Source organism: Pholcus phalangioides, unplaced genomic scaffold, assembly GCF_987345545.1.
Source record: "Pholcus phalangioides strain wild (caught in Gottingen) unplaced genomic scaffold, Ppha-v1.0 ptg000010l_1, whole genome shotgun sequence".
In the NCBI taxonomy this organism is placed as follows: domain Eukaryota; kingdom Metazoa; phylum Arthropoda; class Arachnida; order Araneae; family Pholcidae; genus Pholcus; species Pholcus phalangioides.
The window spans coordinates 267,638-294,835 of record NW_028301603.1 but is presented as its reverse complement, the minus strand read 5'-3'; the positions used below and the strand labels follow the sequence as shown (position 1 = coordinate 294,835).

Sequence of the window (27,198 nt, the reverse complement as noted above, 5' to 3'; positions counted from 1 at the left end):
GTAGTCAAACCCATAAAGTTTTAGGCACCATAGCAAAATATTTAGTAGCCATGGTGAACTAGCTCTTGGGATTCGTCAAGCCCTGACCTAGAGAGTGTATGCAAGCGCGTGAATGGCCAAAAGAGAAACCCAGAGAGCGATTGACCAGGTCAATGAGAGATCAAAAGCGTGAACTAGAGCGTGCGCAAGCATGTGAATGATCAAAAGGATGACGTAAAGAGCGCGTGAGCATGTGAATGAACAAAAGTGTAACTTGCAGAGTGTGTAAGCATGTGAGTGATCAAAACAGCATGCTAGTACGTGAGTGACCCAAAGAGTGATTGACAGACAAGGGGTGTGTTCACAGGATTAGAAGGCCAAGTCTCGGGGTAGTGAATTCGAGGAAAAAGTGGTCAAGAAAATTTAGAACGGAGTGGAAGAAGTGCGGCAAAATTTGTGTAGCCCACAGGCGGCAAAACAGCAAATACGCCTCTGTCTGGGACGCTTTGGCCCAACTTACTTAATTTTGCTGACAAAATTATTTGTGGGAGGGAGATATATAAATTGCCGAAATTCTGATTATGTAACACTCGAATGGAACACTTGCGAATTGCAGTTGTGGATGAAACACGTGGAAGTTCAAATTCCACTAGCCACTCATCAAAGCAAAGTCTCAAATAAAATCAGATTCTCGTTATATTCCGATATCAATTTTCAAATAGTAATATCATATCCAAAAAAAAAAACGAGGGAAAAAAATGATGTGATGCAAGTTATATAAATAAATAATTCAAAGAATGGGAGCAGGTTTGTGCCCCAACCAAGATGGATACTGTTTCTTGGACCAATCAGCCGCATACGCACCACCTGCCGGTGCTCATATTACGATGGGTCGACACAACGATATCACTTGACGGTGTCAAAATCTACAACTCGTCTCACGCCCACGGACTTTTATAAATACGTGAGTGGAATGAATCCTCTTCTTCTTCGTGGTAATATTAGAAGGAGCCTCTATATTTTATTTTCTTATTTCTTTCTCGTTTCCACGTGAAGAAGTTGCCAAACCCTTTCCACCTGATGCTAACGAGGACAATAGAAAGAACCAACGCGTGTGTAATGGACACCAAAACAGAAAAGATACAGGAGAAAAAAAGGATCGGAATATTCTTTAGATCAGCGTTTCTCAATCTTTCCGAACCCAAGGACCAGTAGAATGTCTGAAACAATTTGACTGACCACTTGTGTAGATGACCTCAATTATTTGGGAATTTCGTTAGAAGAGATCACAAATTTACCTTTAAACAACATTTCAATGAAATGTATGAAAAAGTATTCAAATTCTCACTCAAATTGCGCAGAATAATTCTGTGGTGTTTGGTCAGAACATGATAACTCCAAAAAATGGCTTTTTGATCTAAAAGTAGGTCTTGCTAATTATAAGTAATTGGAAGTGAGAAAAATGCACAAATACGTGCGTATGGCTAAACAACATTCTGATGTATGATATTTTCATTTGTATTTGTGTGTATGCTTTATTTTGGATTTTTAAATGACAATGAGAGAAATTGCTTCTATCTCAAAAATGTGATTTTGGAGTTATCATTTTCTGACCAAATGCCACAGAATTAAAGTAACGTGGGACTACGCAAGCCTGAAGTTGCGAAAAAAATATATCTCAAAACTATTGAGACATCCATATTGCACGCTTCGGAGGCAGGGTTCAGAGGCTTGTATGTTAGACCTAAATTACGTAGCGTGTTTTTTAAGTACGTACCGTTTTGAAATTAAAAAGAAAACAAGTAAGTTGATTTTCCTTAATTTCTTTTTTACATGAAAGCCTGTACCTTAATCTACTTTTCAACATAATTTCCACCAATATTAAGGCATTTATCGTATCGTACAACCAGTTTTTGCATCCCATCCTCATAGAAGTCTGCCCCCCCCCCCCCTGATTTGACAACCACTGCAACACAGCCGTTTTGACCTCGTCATCGTCATCATGGCGCTGACCACCCAGATGCTTCTTCAAATGTAGGGACATGTGGTAGTCACTGGGTGCTAGCTAGATCGGGACTATATCGGGAGGGTGATCAAGTTGTTCCCAGCGAAATGAGGCGATGAGATCTTTGGTTCGATTAGCCATGTGTGGGCGGGCATTGTCATGAAGCAAAACGATCCCCCTTACTCAACTTGCCACGCCTTTTGTTTTTCATTGAACAACTTTCGATAATTTAAGCGTTCGGTCACAATTTCATAGAGAACACTTCTGGAAATTTGAGGAAACTCATTACATAATGACGAGATCGCAATGCGTCTGTTCTCCCTCAATTTTTCGTCCACTTTCTGCATCCAAATCTTCAGTAATGACAGAAGGTCGCCCACTTCGTTCCTCATCATGAACATTTGTGCGGCTTATGTTTAAAAGCTCTAACCCATTTCCGTACTGGCGCTTCACAATATGCACCTGCTGATTTCTTTGGGGCTTGCTTCGCAGTCGCTTGTTCGGAATTATGAGACGACATTTTAGAATTAGATTTAATTTCTTCAAATATAAAGCATGCGAGCTACATACATGTGCGACTTGTTACCACGATGTTTTGAACGTAACTGTTGCCATCTTACAAAACAGTAATAATGAGAATAAACGATAAAAAGGAAGAAAACAAAAATAAAACGATCCCCGATCGTCCATACTCCCGCCCCAAAAAGGTGACAGTCAATAATCGACTGGCAAATGACAGTCTTGATTTCCACAACTCTGACCTTTCCGTCGTCACCTGGAAAGACTTGGGTCACTCGAGCCAAGTGCCACTTGAGGGGAGGTGTGTCTTCCTTCAAGATAACGAGATCGCCGACTGCTATGTTTGACGTTTCCCGTTTCCACTTCATCCTTGGTTGAAGACTGGTCAAATATTCCCTGGACCATCGATTCCAGAAATCCTTTTGCAATTTTTGTATCTTGGCCCATTTGGCTTGTAGACTTCCCGATACCTCACCATCACCTTCGGGTACAGCAGTCATTGGAGTACCGATGAGAAAATGTCCAGGAGTCAAAGCTTGCAGCTCGTTTGGATCTTGGCCGAGTTGAGTTAGGGGTCTTGAATTCATGCAAGCTTCAATCTGGACAGTCAGAGTAGTAAATTGCTCATAAGTGAGAGCACTTCCCTTGCACGTTTTCAACAGATGTCGCTTTAAACATTTGATGTTGGATTCCCACAGTCCACCAAAGTGAGGTGATAACGGAGGAATGAAGTGCCAACTGATTTTTTCTTCAGAGATAACTTTCTGTACATCTTGAGATTTACAGAAATCGAACTGCACCTTTAAATAATTGGCAGCACCCTTGAAGTTGGTTGCATTGTCCGAATACATATCTGTGGGCTTCCCTCTTCTGGATATGAATCTTCTAAATGCTGCAAGGAAAGCTGCAGTACTTAGCTCTGACACTATTTCAATGTGAATTGCCTTTGTTGTGAAGCATACGAACAACGCTAAGTATGACTTGAGTCGAACCTTCGACCTCTTCAATATCGGCTTCGTTGTAATCGGTCCGGCAAAGTCTACACCAGTTCTTTGGAACGGTCTGCAGGGCAAGACTCTGTGTGCGGGTAAATTACCCAACATTAACGGCTCAGGTCGTGCCTTGAATCTGTAACAGGTTATGCACCTGTTGAGTATTTTTCTTACGGTGCTTCTACCCGACGTAATCCAGAATTGCTGTCGAATCATTGAGAGAACCAGTTCAGCTCCAGCATGAAGGTATTTGAGATGGAAATGTTCCACTACCATGGATTCAGATGATGATTTTTAGGCAGGAGCAATGGATGCTTGGCACTTGTACTAAGATCTAAATGTTTCAATCTACCACCCACTCGTATCAAACCCCTTGAATCGAAGAATGGACTTAGTGACAAGAATGTGTTTGTGGGTGGAAGGGGATTTCTCTTATCAAGAAAACTTGTGTTCGTCCTTGAACTCTGAATTCTGCACGATCCGAACTAATGCTAGAGTAGCATCATTTAATTCAGCAGCACTTAGTGAACCAACGATTTTGTTCTTGGATTTACAATTGTGGATGAAACGAAGACTCCAAGCAGCAACACGTTGAAGTTTAACAAACGATGAATACTTGCTGATCACACTCCATTCTTCCACGATTTCGTGAGATTGGGTTGCATTCACCGACTTCTTTAATTCCGATTCATCCTCCATCAACTGGTCTGAAGGGTCGGAATTGGATGGTATCACCAAGCCACTTTCACTTAACAAATCTGGCCCTCTCCACCACAAGAAATTTTCTCTCAGCTGTGACGGTGGTAACCCCCTGGAGGCAAAATCAGCTGGGTTCTCCTTGCCGGGAACGTGATGCCATTGATTTGGATCACTTGATACGTGAATCTGTTTCACTCGGTTCGCGACGAATGTCCTCCACCTAGTGGGATCGGATTTTATCCAATGAAGTACAACCTTCGAGTCAGCCCACAGAATTGTGTTGTTGATTTTCAAATTCAAAGCTCCATTCACTCGTTCGGATAGTTTAGCCAGCAACACTGCTCCACACAGTTCCAGACGTGGTATGGTTGTAGATTTCAATGGGGCAACCTTTGTCTTTGCACGTATCAAGGCTACATTCACTGCATCATCTGTAAACTCAGTGCGAAGGTAACAAACTGCAGAATATGCCTTACATGATGCATCACAAAATCCATGAATGTCCATACTCCTGACAGTTCTTGTACTCCCCATAAGAAATCTGGGAACAGAAATGACCTTCAGGAGAGAAAACTCTTTACTAATTTTTCTCCATCCGACAAGACATGAGGCATCAAAGGGTTCATCCCAACCCCTATGATCCTTCCACAGACCTTGCATCAGAATTTTTAGGATCACGGTGGTCGGACTCCAAAAACCCAGAGGATCATAAACCTTAGCAATCTGGGATAGGAGCTGTCTTTTTGTTTGGATTTCTGTGGAAGTTTCATCAACCTGAACACTGAAGGTATCACACATGTATTCCATAGAATTCCCAGAATTTTTGTGAACGGAGTTTTTTCGAATTGAACCAGATTTGTAGAACCTTGAAGTTCCAGGGGAAGGTCATTCATAACCGCCTTGATGTTAGAGTTCCACTTCCTCAACTGGAAGCCTCCCCTTTGCATGAGTTTTATCATTTTGTTCATCAACATCCTTGCTTCACTGATGGTTGCAGCACCGGTCAGCAAATCGTCGACGTAGAAATCCTTCGATGCAATCCTTGAAACATCTGGGAATTGTTGCTCTTCATCTTGAATCAGCTGCTGAATTGTTCGAATGGCCAAGAACGGAGCACAGGTTGTACCATAAGTAACTGTAGTCAGTCTATAGTCCTTCAACTCCTCACTTGGATCGTTTCTCCACACTATGCGTTGAAACTCGGAGTGATTCCTCTGAACGAGAATCTGTCGAAACATCTTTTCTATGTCGGCGGTGAGTGCAACAGCATGCGATCTGAATCGTATAAGAACATCAAAGATATCTTCCTGGAGTCTCGGACCAAAATGCAGAATTTGATTTAGTGAGATACCTGATGACGTCTGGCACGAGGCATCGAAGTTTAGTCGTGCTGCTCTGCTCTCTCAGGACACCATGATGCGGCATATAGAAATGCTCAGTGCAATGAGTACTCACGCTTGATTCTGGAATGAGCTCCATATGACCCAGTTCTTGGTACTCGTTCATGATGTCCACGTTTTTCCTTTTGAGTTCGGGTTGGCTTGACAAACGTCTCTCCAGTGTCTTGAATCGTTTGACTGCTATGGATCTAGATTCTCCCAACTCAGCAGTTGTAGATTTGAATGGCAGACTCACTACATACCGTCCCGAATCACTTCTCTTGACATCTGTAGCGTAAATTTCCTGGCACATCATTTCATCGGACAATTCTTCTCTTTCGGCGGGAATCGCTTCCAGTTCCCAGAACCGGTTGAGAATCTCGTCCACACTGACACTACAACACTGAGTCTGAGTGCAGCTAATTTCGAGTCCTTGCCGTGTCCCCTTAGCCGGCACCCTTCCAGTCAGTATCCATCCCAGTTTTGTCCTCACTGCAAGTGGAGCTCCAGGAATTGAGAGTCGTTCCGGCTCCAGAATATCGAAGAAAACATCTGCACCTAGAATTATATCGATCGGCCTCGACTTGTAGAATTCAGGATCGGCTAGTTGAATGTCACCGAATATTCCCTCAGGAACGGATATCTCGAAGTTGGGGATTTTTGAAGACAGTTTTTCGACAACTAATGCTGTTGTTGTATGGATTTGACCCCTGCCGCAACTTGCGATGAACTTCAGATTCACTTGTGCTGTCGAAACGTCACATATTTCATCACTGACCCCTAGAATCGAATGCTTAGATTTTTTGAATATCATTCCTACTTTCTTGCAACAGTCCTTGGTTACGAGAGATGTTTGGGAGCCACTATCCAGGAGTGCTCGACATTTTACATAATCACCCCGGCACCCGCGGATATTTATGAGTGCTGTAGACAACAGTACTTGACTTGATTTTGCTTTGGAAACATTGGAAGTGCTCGACACGGCTGCTTCTTCACTAGTAGGTATTACGACAGGAGGCTGTACCTGGAATTCATGCAAGAGAGTATGGTGCTTTCCTTTACAACACTGGCAGCGGGTTGTAAACAAACATTTTGCAGCTGAGTGATTATTCCTCAAGCAATTGAAGCATAGCTTATTTGACTTCACGAAAACCCACCTGTCGTTGAATGTCATGAATTTAAATTTGCTACAATCACTGATCTTATGATCTTGTTTACACACTATACACAACACATTAGCTTGTTTACGAGTAGCACAGGAAAAAGCAAGTCTAGAATTGCCTTTCGACTCTTCCCTTGGTCTGGGACCATCTTGGACAGACTTTAGACACCTGGCCTGTTTTTCAAGGAAAGCTATGAATTCATCATACTCGGGATAATCTTGACCTTGACTTAGTTCCCACTGCTTGATTAGAATATCATCCAATTTTTGTTTTAGAAAGTACACCAACAGTACATTCGAGAGACCACTTACTTCAAGTCCCAAGCACTGTAGATTTCGTATTGCCTCGTTCGCCGTGTCCAGCAGTTCCAAGATGTTTCTTGAATTCACGATTTTCACTTGTTTCAGCTGGAAGATCTTGGCGCACTATGCATACGCGAGTTCACGCTTGTTGTCATATCTCGACTTCAAAGAATCCCACGCTTGAGAATAACTCGCACTCGTAATCGCAAATCCCGACACTAATCTCGCCGCTTCACCTTTCAGGACCGCCTTCAGATACTGGAACTTCTGAACATCTGATAAATTGGGGTTGTTGCCGATAGAACCCTCGAAGATTTCCTTGAAGCTCAGCCAACCTCCGAACTCGCCCTTCAACTCCGGTAACTCGAACGTTGGCAGCTTGAGATTATTGTCCTTCGACTGAGATTTTTCACTGGGCTGGCTGAAACTATCTTCAGCCATCGACACCGAACTTGTCATCTCGTGAATTTTTCGTCTCATCTCTACGTAGCCGTCATACTCCACTTCACCGAGTGATTCATTCGATTTCGCGATATCGGGGTAGCACCTCTCTAGATTCTGATTCAAGTTTTTTAGCTCGCGCTTGAATTCCCGTAGCAAATACACGTCATTGGATTCTAAAATGGCTGACACCTCTTCCTCCGCCGTTCGAATTTCCTTCGTCCAGAGCTTGAATTCTGAGAGCATATCACTAGATTTTGATTTCGGCATATTGGAGAACGATTTAATTCGAACAGAAACGCCACGGAAAAGAGTTTAGTTCACTCACCGATAACACTCGCTTATTTTGGTTGACTAAGTTTCCTTTCCTATCACCGAGCTGTCCGGCTTCCAAATCGAAACAAGTACACACGAAGAGCCTCCGGCTCGACGGACCATTTTTCATGGCGCTTCACAATATGCACCTGCTGATTTCTTTGGGGCTTGCTTCGCAGTCGCTTGTTCGGAATTATGAGACGACTTTTTAGAATTAGATTTAATTTCTTCAAATATAAAGCATGCGAGCTACATACATGTGCGACTTGTTACCACGATGTTTTGAACGTAACTGTTGCCATCTTACAAAACAGTAATAATGAGAATAAACGATAAAAAGGAAGAAAACAAAAATAAAACGATCCCCGATCGTCCACGTACCATTCCAACGCTCATAATGTTTCTTCCATAGACTTCACTGATCGCACGATGAATTTCAGCCGCTTTTCACGCCTTTAGCACTAAGAAAACGAATCACAGCGCGTAATTCACAGTCGGAGGCATTCTTAATATGCGGAGGCATTTTAAATACTCAAACTTAAACATAGTCGAATGTTTTCGTAATGGCGTCTGTGGTTTGCCAACAGATGTAGGACCACAGCGCTGCAGCGGTAGAATTTCAAAATGGTGCTTACTTAAAAAACATGCCTCGTAATACAGATACAGAGAATGCCACTTCTGGTGACAACGCGTTGTTATGACTTGGTGTCAGATGAAGCGCTACAAATTTTGGCGGAGTGCCTCTTGCTTGATTTAAAGGCAGAAATGAGGTCATCGACTTATCAATTATATAATAAAAGCAATACTATTGTACTGGGGTATAATGAGATTAGACCAGATGAAGTTGAAGAGTTTATGAGGCCAATTCACGCAAACCTTGGGAAATTATTTGAGATATAGACGACTTTGATCAGTATGAATATGTAGCATATACGAGTTACAAGAATAATTAAATATTCTGTAGAGAGAAAAAAAATTAAATTAAATGAGATGACGCAACTGTGTATATTGCAGAAATGACAGCAATTGAAAATTATTGAATAAGTGGAGCTGGGTGGGAAATGAAGGTGTCATCCATCGGTGGTCGTCCCAGGCTCGGTAGGTAAAGAACTTCTTTTTAATGTTCTGTGCCCGAATTCCAACCCGTGGACCTTCACGGTAACCTTCATAGTAGAAGACGAGCATCTTATCACTACGGCATCCGATATTGGTGCTCAAGAGAACACCGTGGTATTCGCGAGCAACAGGTTGAAGATGCCTGACCTATACCGTCGTCACGGACTATAGATTGAAGGAACACTGTTCTAGATGTATTGGGTATATTACAGCCAAAAGGAAAAAAAAAAGTAGCCTAGAAAAATAAATGAGTACAAAACTACGCAAGTAGAGTCGACATTGGCGTATTCACAGGACGGGGGACTTGGCGGGCTATGCCCAGGGCGGAAAGTTCGAAGGGGAGGGGTGGAAAAACTTGAGGAATGCGTGGCTACGAAAATTAGAATAGAAGAAGGGCGGCAAAAATTGTATTGCTCACAATGAATCTTCCTCTGCCCAGAGAACGCGGACTATTGAATATTGCTCGCGACTAGGTCATTGAATGACCTAGAGCGTTTGTATGCATGTGAATAATTCAAAGAATGGTCTAGAGAGGGTGTGAGCATTGAATTAACCGAAAGAGTGACATAGACAGCAAGGGACCCTTCAGTGAGTGATCAAAAGAGTTAGCAAGAGCTTTCATGAGCATTCGACTGACCAAACTAGTGACAAAAAAAGATAGGGACCCGATCATTGACTAACCAAAAGAGTGACCTAGAGCGTGTGCAAGATTATGAGTGACATAGAGTAGGAGTCTTCACTCTTTCTTGAGTTGCGAGCACTACCTGCAACCATCATCAAACGACGATCCCCCCCCCCCCCGTGGGAACTTTGATATAATTAACTGAAATACACGTAATTGTAATCGTAATCCTTGAATGCAATTTTACACGGTGTTTAAATTGAAGCGTTGATCAAGTGCTCGGGAGCAAGCATTGAACACTTCTGCTGCTTCCAGGAGCAACAGGTTGAAGATGACTCACCTAGAGTATGTGGAAGCATTTCATTTCATTCCGTGCACCGCCCAGGCTCTATCGACCATTGTCAATTTTAGCCATTGCCCGGATGAGGGGCTGGGCGATGGCATGTGCAAGCATGCGAGTGACCGAAACAGTGTCCTAGCATGTGAATGAATAAAAGAGTGGCCTATAGACTATGTGAGCATGGGAATGGACAGAGTGGCCTATAGACTATGTGAGCATGGGAATGAACAGAGTGGCCTATAGACTATGTGAGCATGGGAATGAACAAAAGAGTGACCCAGAGAGCAAGGAACGAAAACAATGTACAAGCATTTAAGTGATCAAAACAGTGCTCAACGATGTGAGTGACCAAAACAATGTGCAAGCAAGCATATAAATGAACCCAATGAGTGACCTAAAGGGTATGCAATTATGGTGAGTGATGAAAAGTGTTTTTAGAGACAGTTGTATTTGCATTGATCGGGGGAAGCCAAGCACCCAGGGCGAATTTGAAAATTGAGTGCTCAAGAAAATTAGGACTACAATGGGAAAAGAGCGGCAAAATTTGTGAAGCGCTTACAGGCGGAAAAACCAAAAATACGCCTCTGAGAGTCCACACTCGTTATATCGACCATACGTTATTGTGAAAATGTTCCATTATAACTGCTACAACAATAAGTTCCAATTTTTTTCCCGAAATTTTCTCCAATTTTTAATCCGATATAACGACCTACAAAGGGTACCTATATTCAATCCAATAGAACGTGTGAACTCAGCTTTCGAATAGAAATATGATGAAAGGGGTCAAAAATGGCTAAAACTGCTCACGTTATACTTGAACAGCTCCTATGGACAGTTTGAATCATTTCCGCATCACTGAGTGATTTCGCCTGGCGATTATCGATACGGAGGAATTTATCCCCCACAACGATATTTTTTTTCAAATCTTGTTTTGAATCACCAATAGTTTAATGTTAAACTCTTTTCGATACAACGATACCCTTTACTACAATAGACCCCCCCCCCTTGAATAATTATTTCGAAACCCCTACAACGATATTATTTATATATCACTCAAAATCACCTGCGATAAATTTTTAAATTCCCCTACAGTGTTTGTTCTTTCGAACAAAACCCTAACATCATAATTGACTACAGTCATGCGTCAAATTCATTTCACATAATTGTCTAATACGTACTTGTTTTAGCGAATTTTTTACTAATTCATTGCGACTTGCGTTGTTTCACACGATTGGCGATTTTCCAACAGTTTTAGCAAAAGGTAACAACAGTGTTTCTCAACCGCCGGGCTGCGGAACAGTACCGGGCCCTGACCTCATTCATACTGGGCCGCGAATGATCAGCCGTTTCATTTTTCCTCATTCATTTGCCGTTGGTCTTGTGTTTGACTGCGCTTTCCACTCACAAAAATGAATGAAACTGGGCCGTGGGTTGAAAAACACTGGGTAACAACATTACTTGAATTTGACAATTTTTTTGGCTGCAACAAGCACCTTTACTTGAATTTGGTAAAATGTTTTGGATCTACTATTAAAAACTTTACTTGCAGTTGATCAAAACTGAAAAACGGTCGGTACTCTACAACATGCCCTTCAAAAACAGGACGTCTAGTAACTCCATGCATTCTGATATTCGTTAGTTCAACACGCGGGTCGACGCTCAGTGGCTACCCACGTGGCGGGAAGTTACACCGGGTGACTCGGTCAATCGACGTTGGCGTTGCTACTCGCATCTAGATTCAGGTGCGCTATCGCTTACTCCTCAGTGGCGACCTTACTTCGCTTCCTGTATCGCAAATTAGCGCAGTTCAGCTTTCTCTATCGCACTCTGAATCGTCATAAACCGCAACCTTACTACTAGTTCTGAGCTGTCAGACGTTATGACTTGTCGAGAACCCGGACTTCCCACGTCTTCTATCCTTTCGTGAAGCCTTTATATAAGGTTGATTCAACAGAGATGTTGTATTGTTGTAATGCGTTCCATTGTTGAGACAGACATTGGCTGCTGATTGGAGACTTACTGTTGGATACCTCTTCTGTGGAGATAGATAGACGGCAATTTTTTTCAGTTAACAGAGTTTTGGTCGAACACGCTAAGCATGATATCACAAAATTCATCCAGAAAATTATTAATATCTGACGTGAATTCAATGAAGGGTGATATATTATGGGAAAATGACCATGTCTCGTGAAATAGAGGAATGCAGTGAAGATGGCCTTCCATAAGGGGACGGTGCAGACAGGGCTCCAGGACGGTGCCCCGGATGATTTTTAGAAAAATAAATGAGTACAAAACTACGCAAGTAGACTCGGCAATGGCGTATTTACAGGAGGGGGACTTTGCGGGCTAAGCCAACACCCACTCGAAAACTGAAAATTCTCTAGTAGGTGTTGGCTAAGCCCAGGGCAGCAATATTCGGGGCAAGAGAAATTTGAGGAATGAGCGGCCAAGAAAATTAAAATAGGAGAAGGTGGCAAAATTTGCTTTACTCACAATGAATCATCTTCCCTCTGCCCAGAGAACGAAGGACTAGGTCATTCACTCCAAAGAGCTTGCAAGCATGTCAATGATTAAAATAGTGGCCTATAGAGGGTGCATGAGCATTTGACTGACCAAAAGAGTAACAGAGATCAAGGAAGCGTTCAGCGAGTAATCAAAAGAGTGACCAACAGATTGCATGAGCATTGGATTGACCTACAGAGTGTGCAAGTTAATAGTTGACCTAGAGCAGGAGTCTTCAACCTTTCTTGATTTGCGATCACTACCTAGACACATCATCAAACAAAGATTCCCCCCCCCCCCTCGTACTTTAATTCGACATAATTAACTGAAATGCACATAATTATAATCCTTGAATGCAATTTTGCACGGTGTTTAAATTGAAGCGTTGAGCAAGAGCTCGGGAGCTAGAAATCGGACACGAGCATTGAGCACTTTAGGTGCTTCTAGGAGCAACAGGTTGAAGATGACTGACCTAGAGCATGCGCAAACATGCGAGTGACCAAAACAGTGTCGTAGCATGTGAACGAATGAAAGTTTGGCCTATAGAATCTGTGAGCAAGGGAATGACCAAAAGAGTGACCTAGAGAGCAAAGAACCAAAACAATGTACAAGCATTTAAGTGACCGAAACAATGCGCGACCATGTGAGTGACCAAAACAATGTACAAGCAAGCATATGAATGACCCAAAGGGTATGGAATTATGGTGAGTGATCAAAAATGTTTTTAGAGACAGTTGTATTTGCTGGGATCGGGGGGAAGCAAAGCGCCCAGTGTGAATTTGAGGATTGAGTGTGTGCTCAAGAAAATTAGGACTAGAATGGGAGACGAGCGGCAAAATTTGTGAAGTGCTCACAGGCGGCAAAACCAGAAATACGCCTCTGAGAGTCGACACTCGTTATATGTATTTACAATAAGTTCCAATTTTTTTTCCCTGTTAATCCCATGTTATTCTTAATCCGATATAACGACCTGCAAAGGGTACCTATATTCAATCCAATAGAACGTGAGAACTCAGCTTTCGAATAGAAATATGATTCAAAGGGGTCATTCAGAAAGGGGTCAAAAATGGCTAAAACTGCTCATGTTATACTTGAACAGCTCCTATGGACAGTTTGAATCATTTCCGTATCACTGAGTGATTTCGTCTGGCGATTATCGATACGGAGGAATTTATCCCCCACAACGATATTTTTTTTCAAATCTTGTTTTGAATCACCAATAGTTTAATGTTAAACTCTTTTCGATACAACGATACCCTTTACTACAATAGACCCCCCCCCTTGAATAATTATTTCGAAACCCCTACAACGATATTATTTATATATCACTCAAAATCACCTGCGATAAATTTTTAAATTCCCCTACAGTGTTTGTTCTTTCGAACAAAACCCTAACATCATAATTGACTACAGTCATGCGTCAAATTCATTTCACATAATTGTCTAACACGTACTTGTTTTAGCGAATTTTTTACTAATTCATTGCGACTTGCTCTGTTTCACACGATTGGTGATTTTCCAACAGTTTTAGCAATAGGTAACAACAGTGTTTCTCAACCGCCGGGCTGCGGAACAGTACCGGGCCCTGACCTCATTCATACTGGGCCGCGAATGATCAGCCGTTTCATTTTTCCTCATTCATTTGCCGTTGGTCTTGTGTTTGACTGCGCCTTCCACTCACAAAAATGAATGAAACTGGGCCGTGGGTTGAAAACCACTGGATAACAACATTACTTGAATTTGACAATTTTTTTGGCTGCAACAAGCACCTTTACTTGAATTTGGTAAAATGTTTTGGATCTATTAAAAACTTTACTTGCAGTTGATCAAAACTGAAAAATCGGTCGGTACTCTTCAACATGCCCTTCAAAAACAGGACGTCTAGTAACTCCATGCATTCTGATATTTGTTAGTTCAACACGCGGGTCGACGCTCAGTAGCTACCCACGTGGCGGGAAGTTACACCGGGTGGCTCGGTCAATCGACGTTGGCGTTGCTACTCGCATCTAGATTCAGGTGCGCTATCGCTTACTCCTCAGTGGCGACCTTACTTCGCTTCCTGTATCGCAAATTAGCGCAGTTCAGCTTTCTCTATCGCACTCTGAATCGTCATAAACCGCAACCTTACTACTAGTTCTGAGCTGTCAGACGTTATGACTTGTCGAGAACCCGGACTTCCCACGTCTTCTATCCTTTCGTGAAGCCTTTATATAAGGTTGATTCAACAGAGATGTTGTATTGTTGTAATGCGTTCCATTGTTGAGACAGACATTGTCTGCTGAATGGAGACTTACTGTTGGATACCTCTTCTGTTGAGATAGATAGACGGCGATTTTTCAATTAACAGAGTTTTGGTCGAAAACGATAACCGTGATATCATAAAATTCACCCATAAAAATATTAATGTCTGAAGTGAATTCAATGGAGGGCGATCGTGCCCTTCTTCAAAAGGTTAATAATATAGGAAAATTACCATGTCTCGTAAAATAAAGGAGTGCAGTGCTCATGACCTCCGTAGGGGAGGGGGCAGACAGGGCTCCAGGACGGTGCCCCGGATGATTATCTTTTTCCTTTTTTTTCACACAAAGTTAATACAGAGGGCTGGTTAATAATCTTAGCCCAGGGGATCTGAAGGGGATGCCATGCTAGTGACCAATAATACACCAGACGTCCAATATATGCGAGTTTCAAAGGAGTACGCAGATCCACGTACGTATTCATGAATTGCATCAGTCAATTCGAATCTATAGCCCAGATGCGTCTCCAATCTTCTACATTTGAAAATTTCACTGAAGCCCAAGGGCCCTCGCTAAGCTGAACTACACCTGCCTTACACCACCGTGAAGTTCAGACGATAACAATCAGATAATCATTAAAATAGCTGGGTGGGGGGAGGCGCATCAGGTCGTCGGGTAATGTGTCGAAGACTCGTGCAGAAGTGGTTAGTAAGGATGCAAATGATGTTTTGAAATCCCACCACCATTATATACTGAAGATTGGGGCATGTAGTTCGATGTAAAAAACTGCTTGCAATGTGTTATATTTTATACAGGGTTTCGTATTTTTTGATTTGGGTGTCAGGGCTCCCCAACATAACTTAGCAGGTCGCCAGTCCAAGTCATTTAACTGCGTCGTACTGATTTTTAAGTAAAATTATAGTGTGGAAAATTTAAACACAAATTTAGGTCGATCACTTAGCGCCAAAGGGCAATTCCACTTCAGTCGATAATGTTCAGTTACCGGATGCGTCATTGTCCTTGTAGAGTCTCGATCGTGAACAAGTGGGTTTCCGATTATTGCCACTTCTAACGAAAGACTGGCCCAAATCTCGGCCTAAGATTTGAAAGAGGCACGTCACACTTTAACTGTTATGCGGAGTGAATAGTGAGATCACGAAGATATGACAGAGACATTCTAAATTCGAAAATCCACATGATTCATTCATTCAAGTGGGGATCCAGGACGGTGTGTCCGGAGGAGTGAATTTTTCAAGTTCGTTGAATCGTCCCGTATTATATGGGGCAGACAAATTTTCCCGTATTATTCGGCTATTTAGTGGGCGATCGTTCCTGTTGACCTTTCCCCCTCCGAAGCGAAGGCAGACATCAGCGACTGGAGCAAAGGTAGAAATCTGCAGCTGCAACAATTGGAATCGAGGCAGGCATCTTCAGCTGCAGTGATTGGAGTGGAGGCAGGCTTTGCTGCGTGTGAATGGAGCAGAGGAAGGTAGGCAGGCAACTCTTCATTTTAGAATGAAGAGGAGAGACATGCATCTTCTTCTGAGAATGAAGCCGAGACAGACATCTTTTTTCATCTGCGATGAAACGAAGGCAGACATCTTCAGCTGAGAATGGAGTGGAGACACGTATCTTCAGTTGCGAATGTGGTCGCGAATATATCTTCAACTGCGAATGAAGCGGAGGCAGGCGGATCCTGGGCAATGTGTCGGAGAAGCGACTCCGACACTACTTATTGGGTAGGTGTATTAGATCATGGACTATTTTATGGGACTGACAAGTTTCCCCCATATTATTCGACTCTTGGTAGGGGTGATTTCCCCCCCCCCCCAAATTCGCGCTTGTATTCATTTACATTCATCGCGATTCATACCATACCCATCTCCTCATACCATTTTTTGATATGATTTCGTAACTAAACAGGCATTGACGTAGCTTTTTTTTTTTAGACATTCATGATCTTTACATGATATTCGTCTAAACATCATGACGGACATTAATGCGTCAATAAATCCTGATCGATAACATGTGTAAAACGACCATCTGTCAATGAATATCTAGAGGTAAGTAGGAAGAAAATGTGGGCAAGAATGAACACATGAGACTTCTTTTCCTACTAACGAGTGTGAGTAGATGACCTTTACGAATTGGCTTCTGAACCTTTAGAATGAAATAAGAAAACCTTGCACTCACTTCTACTGCCCCCGGACGGTGTAAATATAGTCGAGATGATTAAATAATAACAAAGTAGAAAAAAATATAATAATCATGTCCGATATAATAATGTGTGAAGTTGTAGGCAGTTTTTAATAATGATAATAACGTGGGATCGATGCTGATCTTTCTGCTCGTGATAACCAAATTAGGCTCGTTACTACCCGACCTAATGATGGCGCGTTGGTGTAGGTTTACGACGCCAGATGGCGTTGATTTGGTTTTGTTTCCCCCCCTTCTCCCATTTTCGCGTGTAAGACTTTTTTTTTTTGTAATTCTAGATTATATTATGATTTATTATTCTGTTTAAGATAACAAACTAATCCCTAGCTTCCAAAAGTTATCGAAAACTTGGAATTAATTTATTATCTTCATCAAAGGCCTAGTTTCTGTGCAGCTTCATCATGTCTCACGGCCTGTGTGTTCATTTGCGGCGGGCATTTGCCCCCACCCTCATACTAATTAAATTTTGAACCGACAACTATACGAACTCAATAAAAATATTTTTAAATTAAAAAAAAAACAATTAATTAATTGATGTGCATATACAGTGTCGTAACTAGTCATTCCTGTGCCCTGTGCAAGAATTTACATTTAGGCTCTTGTTGGCCTATTCTTGGGCCAGAAGTGGCTTCCAAGTGGGCCCTGCGCTGGTGCACCTGCTGCACCTGCCTAGTACTAGTAAACTATGTAGCATTTTCAAACCAGTAATGTGGCCCGAATTCTCGAAAAGGTTGAGCACCCTTATTCTATAGCAGTGTTTCCCCCAAAGTGAATAATATCGCCCCGGATGGGTGACGGAATGATCCAGGGAGGCTGTAAAAGCTAAGGATTTAACATACGATCCTATCAGTTCACTTGAGTTGGAGGGAAATGAGAGAAAACAATTTCTGAAAAAGGGGGCGATATGATACAACGTTTGGGATACTACGTTCTATAACAGAGGTCTTCAACGTTTTTGTATTTGCGAGCACAACGTGTATCCATCATCAAAAGAAGAGCACCTTTACGGCAAGTTTCACGTACAAAATGCATGAAATCGGGATAATTTCAATCCTTGAATGCAATCAGTACAAGGTGTTTAATTAGAACATTGACCGAGCATGAAATCGGACACGAGCATCGAGTACTCTGGATGCTTCAGGGAGCACTGCGGTGCTCGCGAGCAACGGTTTGAAGATGACTGTTCTATAGGGACGTAAAAGAATAGATAAAAAAATGGTTTTATTACAGCTTCCGAAATGAACGCTAGAAAAAGAGGGTTAGGTTTCCGATTTAAAATGAAGGCCGGGCCCTTTTTCAACTTAATCGATGGCATGACGAAGACATTAACCAAGTTATATTTATGTATCAACATTACATAAATATTTATTACACATTCTTTTGTTGGTTTTCTTTACCGAAAAGTGTTTAGAAATATGGCAGCCGCTGCTTATGTATAAATAAATAACCGATCGATACCGCAATGGGCTTGGCCTATGTAGGGTCTTGCGTTGCATATGGGATTTCTGCTTTCATTTGGAAGCACGCATGTTCATGTGAGCATTTTTTTATCAATGAAAGTTTTATCGATTCTGAGAACATCTCTCTCTCTCTCTCTCCCCACAGACATGGACGTGAATTGATTTAATTTCTGGAAATGAACGGCATATTGATGTCTTCTTTAGCCGTTACTAGATCGATGTTGGAATATGAAAAATATTTCGTGTGCACGGCCGTCTAACTCAGACACGTACAGTGAAACCTCGATATAACGATAGTCTGCGGACCAACAAAAAATTTCGTTGTAGAGCGGTTATCGTTATATCGAGAGCAACCACGGGTACGAAGAGTAGCTATCGCCCCTCCCAAGAGATGAATACGCGAGGAAATTTTTTCATTCTTGGAAAATTCGGGTAAACCGATGTACTCTCTCCTCTGGCACATCGCCCTGCATCTGCTTCATTCGCAGCTGAAGATGTCTACCTCTACTCCGTACGCCACTGAAGGTGTCTGTCTTGGCTTCATTCGCAGATAAATATATCTACGTCGGCTTCAAGCTGATTCGCAGCTGAAGATGCCTACCTCCGCTTTATTCGTAGCTGAAGATGCCTTCCTCTGCTCAATCCACAGCTAAAGATGTCTACCGTCAAATTTTGTGTGAATTTCTTTGAAATTTGATCGAATACTCCTCTGCATGTTATAAGCCAGTGTTTTTCAAAGTGGGCAATATCGCCCCCTGGTGGGCGATTGAATGGTCCAGGTAGGCGATAAAAGCTACGGGTGATAACATAGGATCCTATGTAGGCTTGAGTTCGGAATGGCGATGAGAGAAAAAAAAAATTCCTGAAGAAGGGGGGCGATGGAACAAAAAGTTTCGGAAACTATGTTATAAGCAAAATATGTGCAATGAAAATTTGAATTTTAAGAAGAAACATTTGTATCTTCATGAATATTGCATGTAAATTTTCCAGAAAATGCTTACGAATATTTCACGAAGTAAGTTAATTACACTGAAGCCTCTCTTTTTTGCGGACACCGGTGGGAAAAAAATCTTCCGTAAAAGAGGGGTGACCGTTAATCAGGGATTTGGAAAGCATACTTTTATTATGCAAGGAGAAATTATTATTCGGTTATAAAGTAGGGGTGTCCGTTAAGGGGGGGGGGGGTTTACTATGTATATATTCGGAAACAAATTATTTTCAGGATATATACAGAGATCTGCTACAATACAGGGTGGATAAAAAATCATCTTTTTCCCCCATTTAATTTCTTGTCAGTCCCCCAAAATCAGGGGTGCACAACCATTTCAGGTCGTGGGCCAAATATACGGTACTTCTGCCACTTTCAGGCCAAAAACTAGAATGTGAAAAGTGATCATATTACCAGTATGTTAAGGGGCATTCCCGTTATTTCGGCCGTCCCTATGTAAAATGTCCCGTTTTTCCCGATTTTCAATGAATCCTACTTTCATTTTCATTTTTTTTTCATTTTTCATGAAAGCAAGGATTGGGAGTACCAGTTGTATGACGATAATTTATTATTGATCAATCTATTCATATCACATATTTGTCAAATATATATGGTGTTTTTTGTTTTTGTTTTGGTGAATTACATTCTAAGTGCGTTCCAGTGGATCTGTATTTTCCGCATTTGGCGATTTTTTCAGCAATTTTCATGATAGTTGACAACTTTTATGTCTTTTGACAATTTTTTTTGGCTGTAATTAGTAACTTTACTTCCCTTTGACAACTTCTTTAGCAACTTGACTTCCCCTTGATAATTGTTTTAGTTATAATTAATAGACGTACTTCCCTTCTGAAACTTTACTTCCCTTTTTAGCTGCAAAATAAGCAATTATACATCCTCCTTGGCAATTTCTTTGGCTGTAATTAACAATTTTACTTCCCTTTGACAATTGTTTTTGGTGATAATTAGTGATGGCCTGTATGGTTTCCCACATTTCCCATATTTTTATATGGTCAATCTTGTAATACTGATGCTTCTTTACCGGATCTGTATAGCTAAAGCAATAATGATTATTGCAGTCGAATCCCGTTATAACGAACTCCAAGAGACCGGAGAAATCACTTCGTAATAACGAACTTTCATTATAAAGGAATTCCAGATTTTTTTATATAAATTGTTCCTATTTAAACTTATCTAGGGGGGTTAGGAAAGCTTTCTTTATATATATATATATATATATACATAAAACGAGATTTCCGCTATAACGGTATTTGTGTTAAAATGGGAATTGACTGTATTACTTTTTTTGCCGGAACACCTATTGAGAGCAGGATGAAACCACTTGGTGGGCCGCGGTTGTGCATCACGTGACTGAATCGACACTGGAAAGTGTGAGTTCGAGTATCACATTTACACGCCCGAAATTACAGAACATTGTGGCGCCATAGTCCACTTGCTTAAAATTGCCACGCTGTCATAATAAAGTGGCCGCTCAGTGTACTATTTAGAGTCAAATCAATAACAACGCGACGTCCCATCGGTCAACATCGCTATTGCTATTTATAAGCGGATTCCCGTGTGAAAAACGAGATGTAATGAGTCGCCTCATGGAAAATAATACGACCTCCTATAACGCGACTTGAATAATGATCATAATAACGATACGCGTAAAACAAAGTAAATGCGAGAAACCCACACACATCTTTTAAAGATAATTATAACATTCATGTGTGTGTATGTATTATAATTATTCTGCTATTTCACACTTTTCCCCAAGTCCGATTCCTGTCACAAACGAATATAAGCGACGCGATTATCATTAATTATCATCTATGTATATGTAAATAGCTATAGGATACTTTGTGTTGTCTTTTTTGCACCTGCTCGGTGTCGTTGTCGCACCTGTGCGGATGTGTCATTAACATGTCTTGCCGATACGAGTGTTATTCACCGGCATGACTGAATAATTATCAAATTTCGGAATAGTCGTATTCCGGTTGATGAAGCGATGCCAATATTGCCGCCGCAACATTGTGTAAATTCTTATAATAACCGCAATTATACGTCCGTGATTGATCGTCACACCGCGGCAGATGGAGTTGTGAGTGTGGCCCGTGATGGGATATTTCGAGCTTTTTTTTTTTTGAAGAAAAATGGCAGCCGTCGGCCTTGATGAGTGAGAGCCTAGGCATTATTCTCAACTACAAACAGTTGCGTAACGAGGCTGACTGATGGATTCCTATGGGGTAAAAGGCCCCCGTGCGATCAGCCTACGCACCATCGTTTTAATTAGTATCAAGCTTTTTTTTTTTTTTTTAAGTGAAGCCTAGGCCGTAGTAAAAAATGCGTGGGTTTCATTTTTATTTCAAGGAAGTAATAAAGAAGGACCACCAACCACGATTCTAGGTATCAATGGAGTCCGTGCACGAGGTCGTGACAATATAAAAATATGGAAAACGCTTAGCTTTTTAGTGTGGGAGCCGTGTTTACGCATGGGCCACTCGGGCACGGCGGGGGTCTTCGAGTTAAGAAGCCTCTATGAGAATATAGTTTAATGGCCTGATTTTTTTCAAATGAATGTAATTTTGTAAGCTGATATTTGTCCAGGTTAGGGCCCCATAGAATCCGGGTATTCATGGTGCTGTTAAGACTTCCGTCCTGGAAAAGTTTTGAAGCATTCGTATGTACTACTACTTAACAGTACACGCGCACTTCGTACACGTTCCTCTACAGAATTTCTAACTAGTAATTGGTTGCATGCGAGAATGTATGGCCCTAACGTATTTATGTTGCCAAAATTATGCGTGTTTCGTGCTCTTGCTGGTAGTGTTTATTTTTTCATATTTTGAAGTAAAGATGGCGAATGCTTAAATTTTCATACAGGGTCGGCAAAAAGTGCGTAGAAATTTTAAAAATTCATAAAAACCGGACCTGACCTGAATGGTGCTTTTACGATAAAAATAACCGAAATAAACAACGGTTTGCAGGGTTAGCATCACTAGAGGTCACGAGAATTTTTTCAAGGCAGGGAAAAATAACTCAAAAAATATCCGATAGGGGGCGCTGACGTACACAAACCAAAGAAAATATACGCAAATAACGAACAGAATGTCTCCAAATCGTTTATTACAGCAGTATGTGTACCACCACCACCACAGGGAATAACATTTTGCAGGTGAGTCACAAATCTAGCAACGGTAGAGTGCAGCAGGTCCACATACACGGTTTACAACGGTGAACTGGCTGTGAATTAGGAGCGCAAGTTCTTATAACCGTCTCATTTGCATATTTCCAGCGAAGTCGCTCATACCAGCGCCCCCACCGGCTGTTTTTTTTTAGTTATATTTTCCTGTCTTAAAACAATTCCCGAGACCTAGCGATGCTAACTGTTAAACTAAACTACCGATGCTAACTATAAACCAGTAAACCTTACCCTGCAAACCGTTTCTCACTTCGGTTTTTTTCCGGTTTTTATTCATTTCTAAAGTTTCTACGGACTTTATGCCCACCCTGTACTTTGTGTAAGTATCGTGTTGTAGGTCTGTCTGCTACAACACGATAGTAATTTGTACACAAATTGCCTCGATAACAATTTTCTCGATATAACACAATAATTCGCATTTGTGGAATACGTTTGAACTTAAATTTGGCCCGTATGTCTGGAAGCCCTCCCACACACACACACCAATTGCCACAATCCCCATTTTGTTGAACCTCTCGCTAGCGGAAACCATGGGACCGAAAGTTGTGCCCGTTATTATGCACGGAAATACGGTCGGCCCCGTTCAATTGGATATCAACGATATTATTTCAGCACACAATGTCGGATTAAGCGGGGATATCCGATTATTCGGGGGACAATTGACATTTTACAACGTTAGTGTACAGTTTACAGTTTGTATGTTGAAAAGTGATGAAGGATCAATATTTATGAAGCTTCTCGAATAAATCAGACGTCAAAAATGAAATGAAAATTATATTTACTTACAATTATCACAATACCTAAGATTTTTACTTTACATCAGGAAAGTTCGCGCCCTCTATTGGCTCAACAGAGAAAAAAAAGAGAAAATAATTAAATGTACATATTGAAGACAACTTGAATACTCAGAAGCCCAGGCTCGTAATTATGCTGGGGCAACCTGCCCCAGGGCCCTGAGCCAAATAGTAGACCCAGAAAAAAAAAATTTACTTATTTTGCATTATAATAACCTTTTCGGGGGGGGGGGCCCCGAGAAGGCACACTCATCAAGGCTACCTACTCTCAAAAGTGTTTTTTTATCTTAACACTCAGTATCATATTTTTCATTAATTCCAAATTATTTCATTCAATAAAAACCATTATGTGTATGATGGTGAGTATTATTAACAGTTAACGCGCGTGAAACGCAATGCAGTCGAATCTCGTTATAACGACTCCATGAGACCGGAGAAATCACTTTGTTATAACGAAATTTCGTTATAAAGGAATTCCAGGTTTTTTGCATTGTTCTTATATAAACTTATCTGGGGGTTTAGAAAATTGCCGCGTGTGGGCTGCACGAATTTTGGCCTCCTTCTGGAATAGAGGGTGGCAGTGGCCTTTTTACAGAGGCGCTTTGCGGGCTATAGCCCAAGGCGGTAACTTCAGAGGGAGAGGAAAATTTTGTATAGCCCACCTTTGCCAGAGAGCGAAGGATAGGGCAGTGAATGACCTGGAGAGTTTGAAAACATGCGAGTGTAAAAAAAAAAAAGACTGTGCAAGCACTTTACGAATGAGCAATAGAGTGACCTATACAGCATGTGCAAGCATGTGAATGGCGAAAAGAGTGATCTAGAGCGCATGGCGAATGATAAAAAAATAGACTCTTTTAGCGTGTTCAAGCACGTGAGGGGGATCTAGGGAGTGTACGTGAGCGCATGGGAAAGACATAAACATTGACCGAGAGCGTGTGCACATATGTGAATGACCAAAAGAGTAACCCAGAGTGTGTGAGAATAGGAGTGACCAAAAAAGTATGCCAGCACATGAATGAACGAGAGAGCACCCAAACATGTGAGAGACCCAAAGAGTGTCTTAAAGACAAAGGGGCATATTTACAGAGGGGGGGGGGGGCAAGCCGGTTATAGCACAAGTCGTCGAATCCTTGGAGTGAGTGGTCAAGAAAATCAGACTGTAATCAAGAAAAGACTGTAAAGGCGGTAAAATTCGAATAGCCCACAGGGCTAAACCATAGATCCACCTCTGGAGGGAAGGGGGGGGGGGGCGGGTGCTACCATCTGGCGAGAGTATTAATAAATTCTTATGGCCTACTTATTCTACATGTAAATGAGTGAGAAATATACGGTTATTTTTTCCAACACGTCCTGTTATACATACATCATAGCGGGTCTTCAGAAGTGAGAAAAGAGAGGAGAAAGAACTGCGGTTTTTCCACAATTTCTCTACTCACGTGACATCTTGGAATTTCCTCATTTGCTAAAAAAAAGAAGGTGTCGTCGGTCAACATTCTTGAGATGCTCGAGAGTCGCTAATGGGATTCCCAAAAGAGGAATTAAGTCCGAAATTCCTCGAACACAAAAAAAGAAAAGCGCCCCCGCAAATACGAGGACATTCCGAAAAAAAAATGCGGATTTGTTTAACGAACTTGTCGTAATTCCTACGATTTTTTCGGCTAATATAACAATTTTCTCGTCCTTGATCGTAACTTCTGGTAGAAATTTCGAAACATGGCGATAAATTTGAAAAAGTCTCATGGCATGGTGGCTTCTGACGTTAATCGTATTTTACTGTAAGTGATAACAATCCTTGATCAATCATATGATACAAACATGCCTAGGGGCTTCGGAAGTGATTCGAACCTGTGGGTGCTCGTCTTTAGATTGCTCTGTGCAATTTAGTAACAACCCATATAAGAGGGTTGACTACTGAGGGGTGTCCACAGACAGTGCAACTATGAAAAGTGTATAATTATTGTAGTATTTAATCAATGAACGATATTTAAAAAATATATATTACTCATGCTCTTTCAACATAAAGCTCTGATTTTTTAGCATCTCTCAATTATGTCACATAATCCTTAGGGGATTTTTGGGTAACACAACATCAGCTACTTTCCCCCCCCCCCCTCAATGACAAATGTTCCTTGAGAATATTGTAAATATTTCTCGTGGTGAGTGCTCTGAATTCAAAGATCTGTAAATTACCCACTTGTGGATTGACATTAAAATTTATTTCCACACATACACTCACTACACCACTGACACGCAAGCACAAACTTGTATTTTCCTTCATATACCAATCAAAGGCAATTTGTAGGGCGGAAGACAGCCTGCAAAGGCTAGGAACCGTCGAAAACGTTCAATTCGCGTCAGGTCTGGTTTTTCGGGTAGAGTATTGATAGTTAGTGATTGAGTTCAGTAGAGTACTGATTATTCGAATACGGATCAACCGAATGCATGCTAGTCGGCAAATTCACTGCCTTGAGACGGCTATGAAGTGGTTGGAACAATGTGATATTGTCTTTAAAACTTTTACGATATTTAGCGGCAAAAAAAAAAAAACAAAAAAACAAAAACACGAGTCTGAGCTCTGAAGCAAAAGAAAACTCCTTTAATGGCCATTTTGAATTTCTCAAACGAGGCTAGTCAGTTCTCTGCGCGCGCACCCCCTTCCCACAAGGGTTGGGCTGACAGGGCCCCAGGACAATTAATGTCTTTTTTTTTGTTTTTCCATACTATAAATTCACTATATAAGGGCCCGTGAAAAGTTTGGTTCGGGACGGGGGGGGGGGCGGGATCGCTAAAGATTTCAACCTAAGCGCCCTTCTCAAGGATGTGGGGGGCCATGCCTCTGTGTTATTTGTAAGACGTGTGACACAAAATGCAGTTTTATATCACTTTCTTTGTTTCATATTGCTCCTATGACACTGGGTAGAGCCGCTGTGGTGGTCGAGTGACCATAGTGACGGACTCGCATCGCGAGATCCCGGGTTAGAACCCCACCGACGCCACAGTGGTGGTCAGCTGAATTTGGTTTTCTGTGGTTCCCAACTTCAAGGCACGAATGCGAGCTGATCCAGCACCTCCTACAGATAGAAGGCCTCCGAACGTTGCCTGTGACGTCAGTAAGCAGTCCATTTTCCCTCAGAATATTCAGGGGAAAAAATTCCCTGCTCGTGCCAGTATCATCATTGTGAAGAAAAGAAATTATCTCGGGTTCAGAATTGGCGATTTCTATGCCCCACATCCAATCACCATGCGGTATTTGTGAGCCAATCGGGAATATTGTAAGCCAAAATAAGAAGAAACGAAATAGGATGCTGTGTTTCAAAATGTGCTAAACCTCTTAGGTTGTCTGAATGACGTTTATGGCAAACTGTGTGGAGGCCTTCCATCTCTAGCAGGTGATGGCTGATCTCCCCTTTAAAAATTATCGCCACAGAGAGCAACAGACCTACAAACAGTGCAAATGTAATTCAGTCATAACACATCACTCACTTCACTTCCGAAACATAGATGGCAGCACTGAAAAATCAAACACTACACTACATACGCTCTCAGACTGTCAGGTACACACAGTTACACTTCCGGCACAACTCATTAGGTAGTAAATATCGCCCTTAGATGGTGATAGACCTGAGTTGTGCTCGGTTTGAAAGAAAGACCCTGGGTAAAATTTTTCCCCCCGTCAGTGATCGGTCATCCGAAATATCAGTTATCCGAACACCACCCAGTCCCCAATTGTTTCAAATAATCGATGCTCTACTGTACTTTCTAAATATATGTTTATTGTTGTTAGAGACGGATGTATTGTATCCGTCTGCGATATTTCAAGTAGGGATGCCTTACATGCATAGGGGAAAGTGTTACCACGGGTGGAAAATAATTTGGGAAACCCTGGCCTAGATGTTTTCTTCGTGGGTCGGAGGTTGCGCACCCCCTGT

General features: G+C 41.6%; 4 protein-coding genes across 4 annotated transcripts; all 4 read right to left on the bottom strand.

Annotated features, from left to right (window-relative positions):
- Nucleotides 1-2,269: 2,269 nt before the first annotated feature.
- On the bottom strand, nucleotides 2,270-3,771 carry LOC149080720 (uncharacterized). The gene is made up of 2 exons (XM_089237354.1): nucleotides 2,746-3,771; nucleotides 2,270-2,479 (listed from the first exon to the last, which is right to left on the bottom strand). The coding sequence occupies exons 1-2, from the start codon at nucleotides 3,769-3,771 to the stop codon at nucleotides 2,270-2,272; spliced, it is 1,236 nt and encodes a 411-aa protein (XP_089093480.1).
- A 159-nt stretch (nucleotides 3,772-3,930) lies between these two features.
- LOC149080719 (uncharacterized) lies at nucleotides 3,931-4,728 on the bottom strand. The gene has a single exon (XM_089237353.1). It carries the CDS (start codon nucleotides 4,726-4,728, stop codon nucleotides 3,931-3,933), a length of 798 nt encoding a protein of 265 aa, XP_089093479.1.
- A 140-nt stretch (nucleotides 4,729-4,868) lies between these two features.
- Nucleotides 4,869-5,432, bottom strand: LOC149080718 (uncharacterized). The gene has a single exon (XM_089237352.1). It carries the CDS (start codon nucleotides 5,430-5,432, stop codon nucleotides 4,869-4,871), a length of 564 nt encoding a protein of 187 aa, XP_089093478.1.
- Nucleotides 5,433-5,487: 55 nt separating this feature from the next.
- Nucleotides 5,488-6,747, bottom strand: LOC149080717 (uncharacterized). The gene has a single exon (XM_089237351.1). The coding sequence runs from the start codon at nucleotides 6,745-6,747 to the stop codon at nucleotides 5,488-5,490; it is 1,260 nt and encodes a 419-aa protein (XP_089093477.1).
- Between the last annotated feature and the right edge of the window lie 20,451 nt (nucleotides 6,748-27,198).

What these genes read in the sequence shown, in the direction of transcription:
- LOC149080720 (XM_089237354.1), bottom strand. Translation starts at nt 3,771, where the DNA reads ATGGTAGTGGAACATTTCCATCTCAAATACCTTCATGCTGGAGCTGAA. An exon ending in TTCCAGGTGACGACGGAAAG is followed by an intron (nt 2,480 to 2,745) that starts GTCAGAGTTGTG and finishes ATTCCGAACAAG; the next exon opens with CGACTGCGAAGCAAGCCCCA.
- LOC149080719 (XM_089237353.1), bottom strand. Translation starts at nt 4,728, where the DNA reads ATGGGGAGTACAAGAACTGTCAGGAGTATGGACATTCATGGATTTTGT.
- LOC149080718 (XM_089237352.1), bottom strand. Translation starts at nt 5,432, where the DNA reads ATGTTTCGACAGATTCTCGTTCAGAGGAATCACTCCGAGTTTCAACGC.
- LOC149080717 (XM_089237351.1), bottom strand. Translation starts at nt 6,747, where the DNA reads ATGACATTCAACGACAGGTGGGTTTTCGTGAAGTCAAATAAGCTATGC.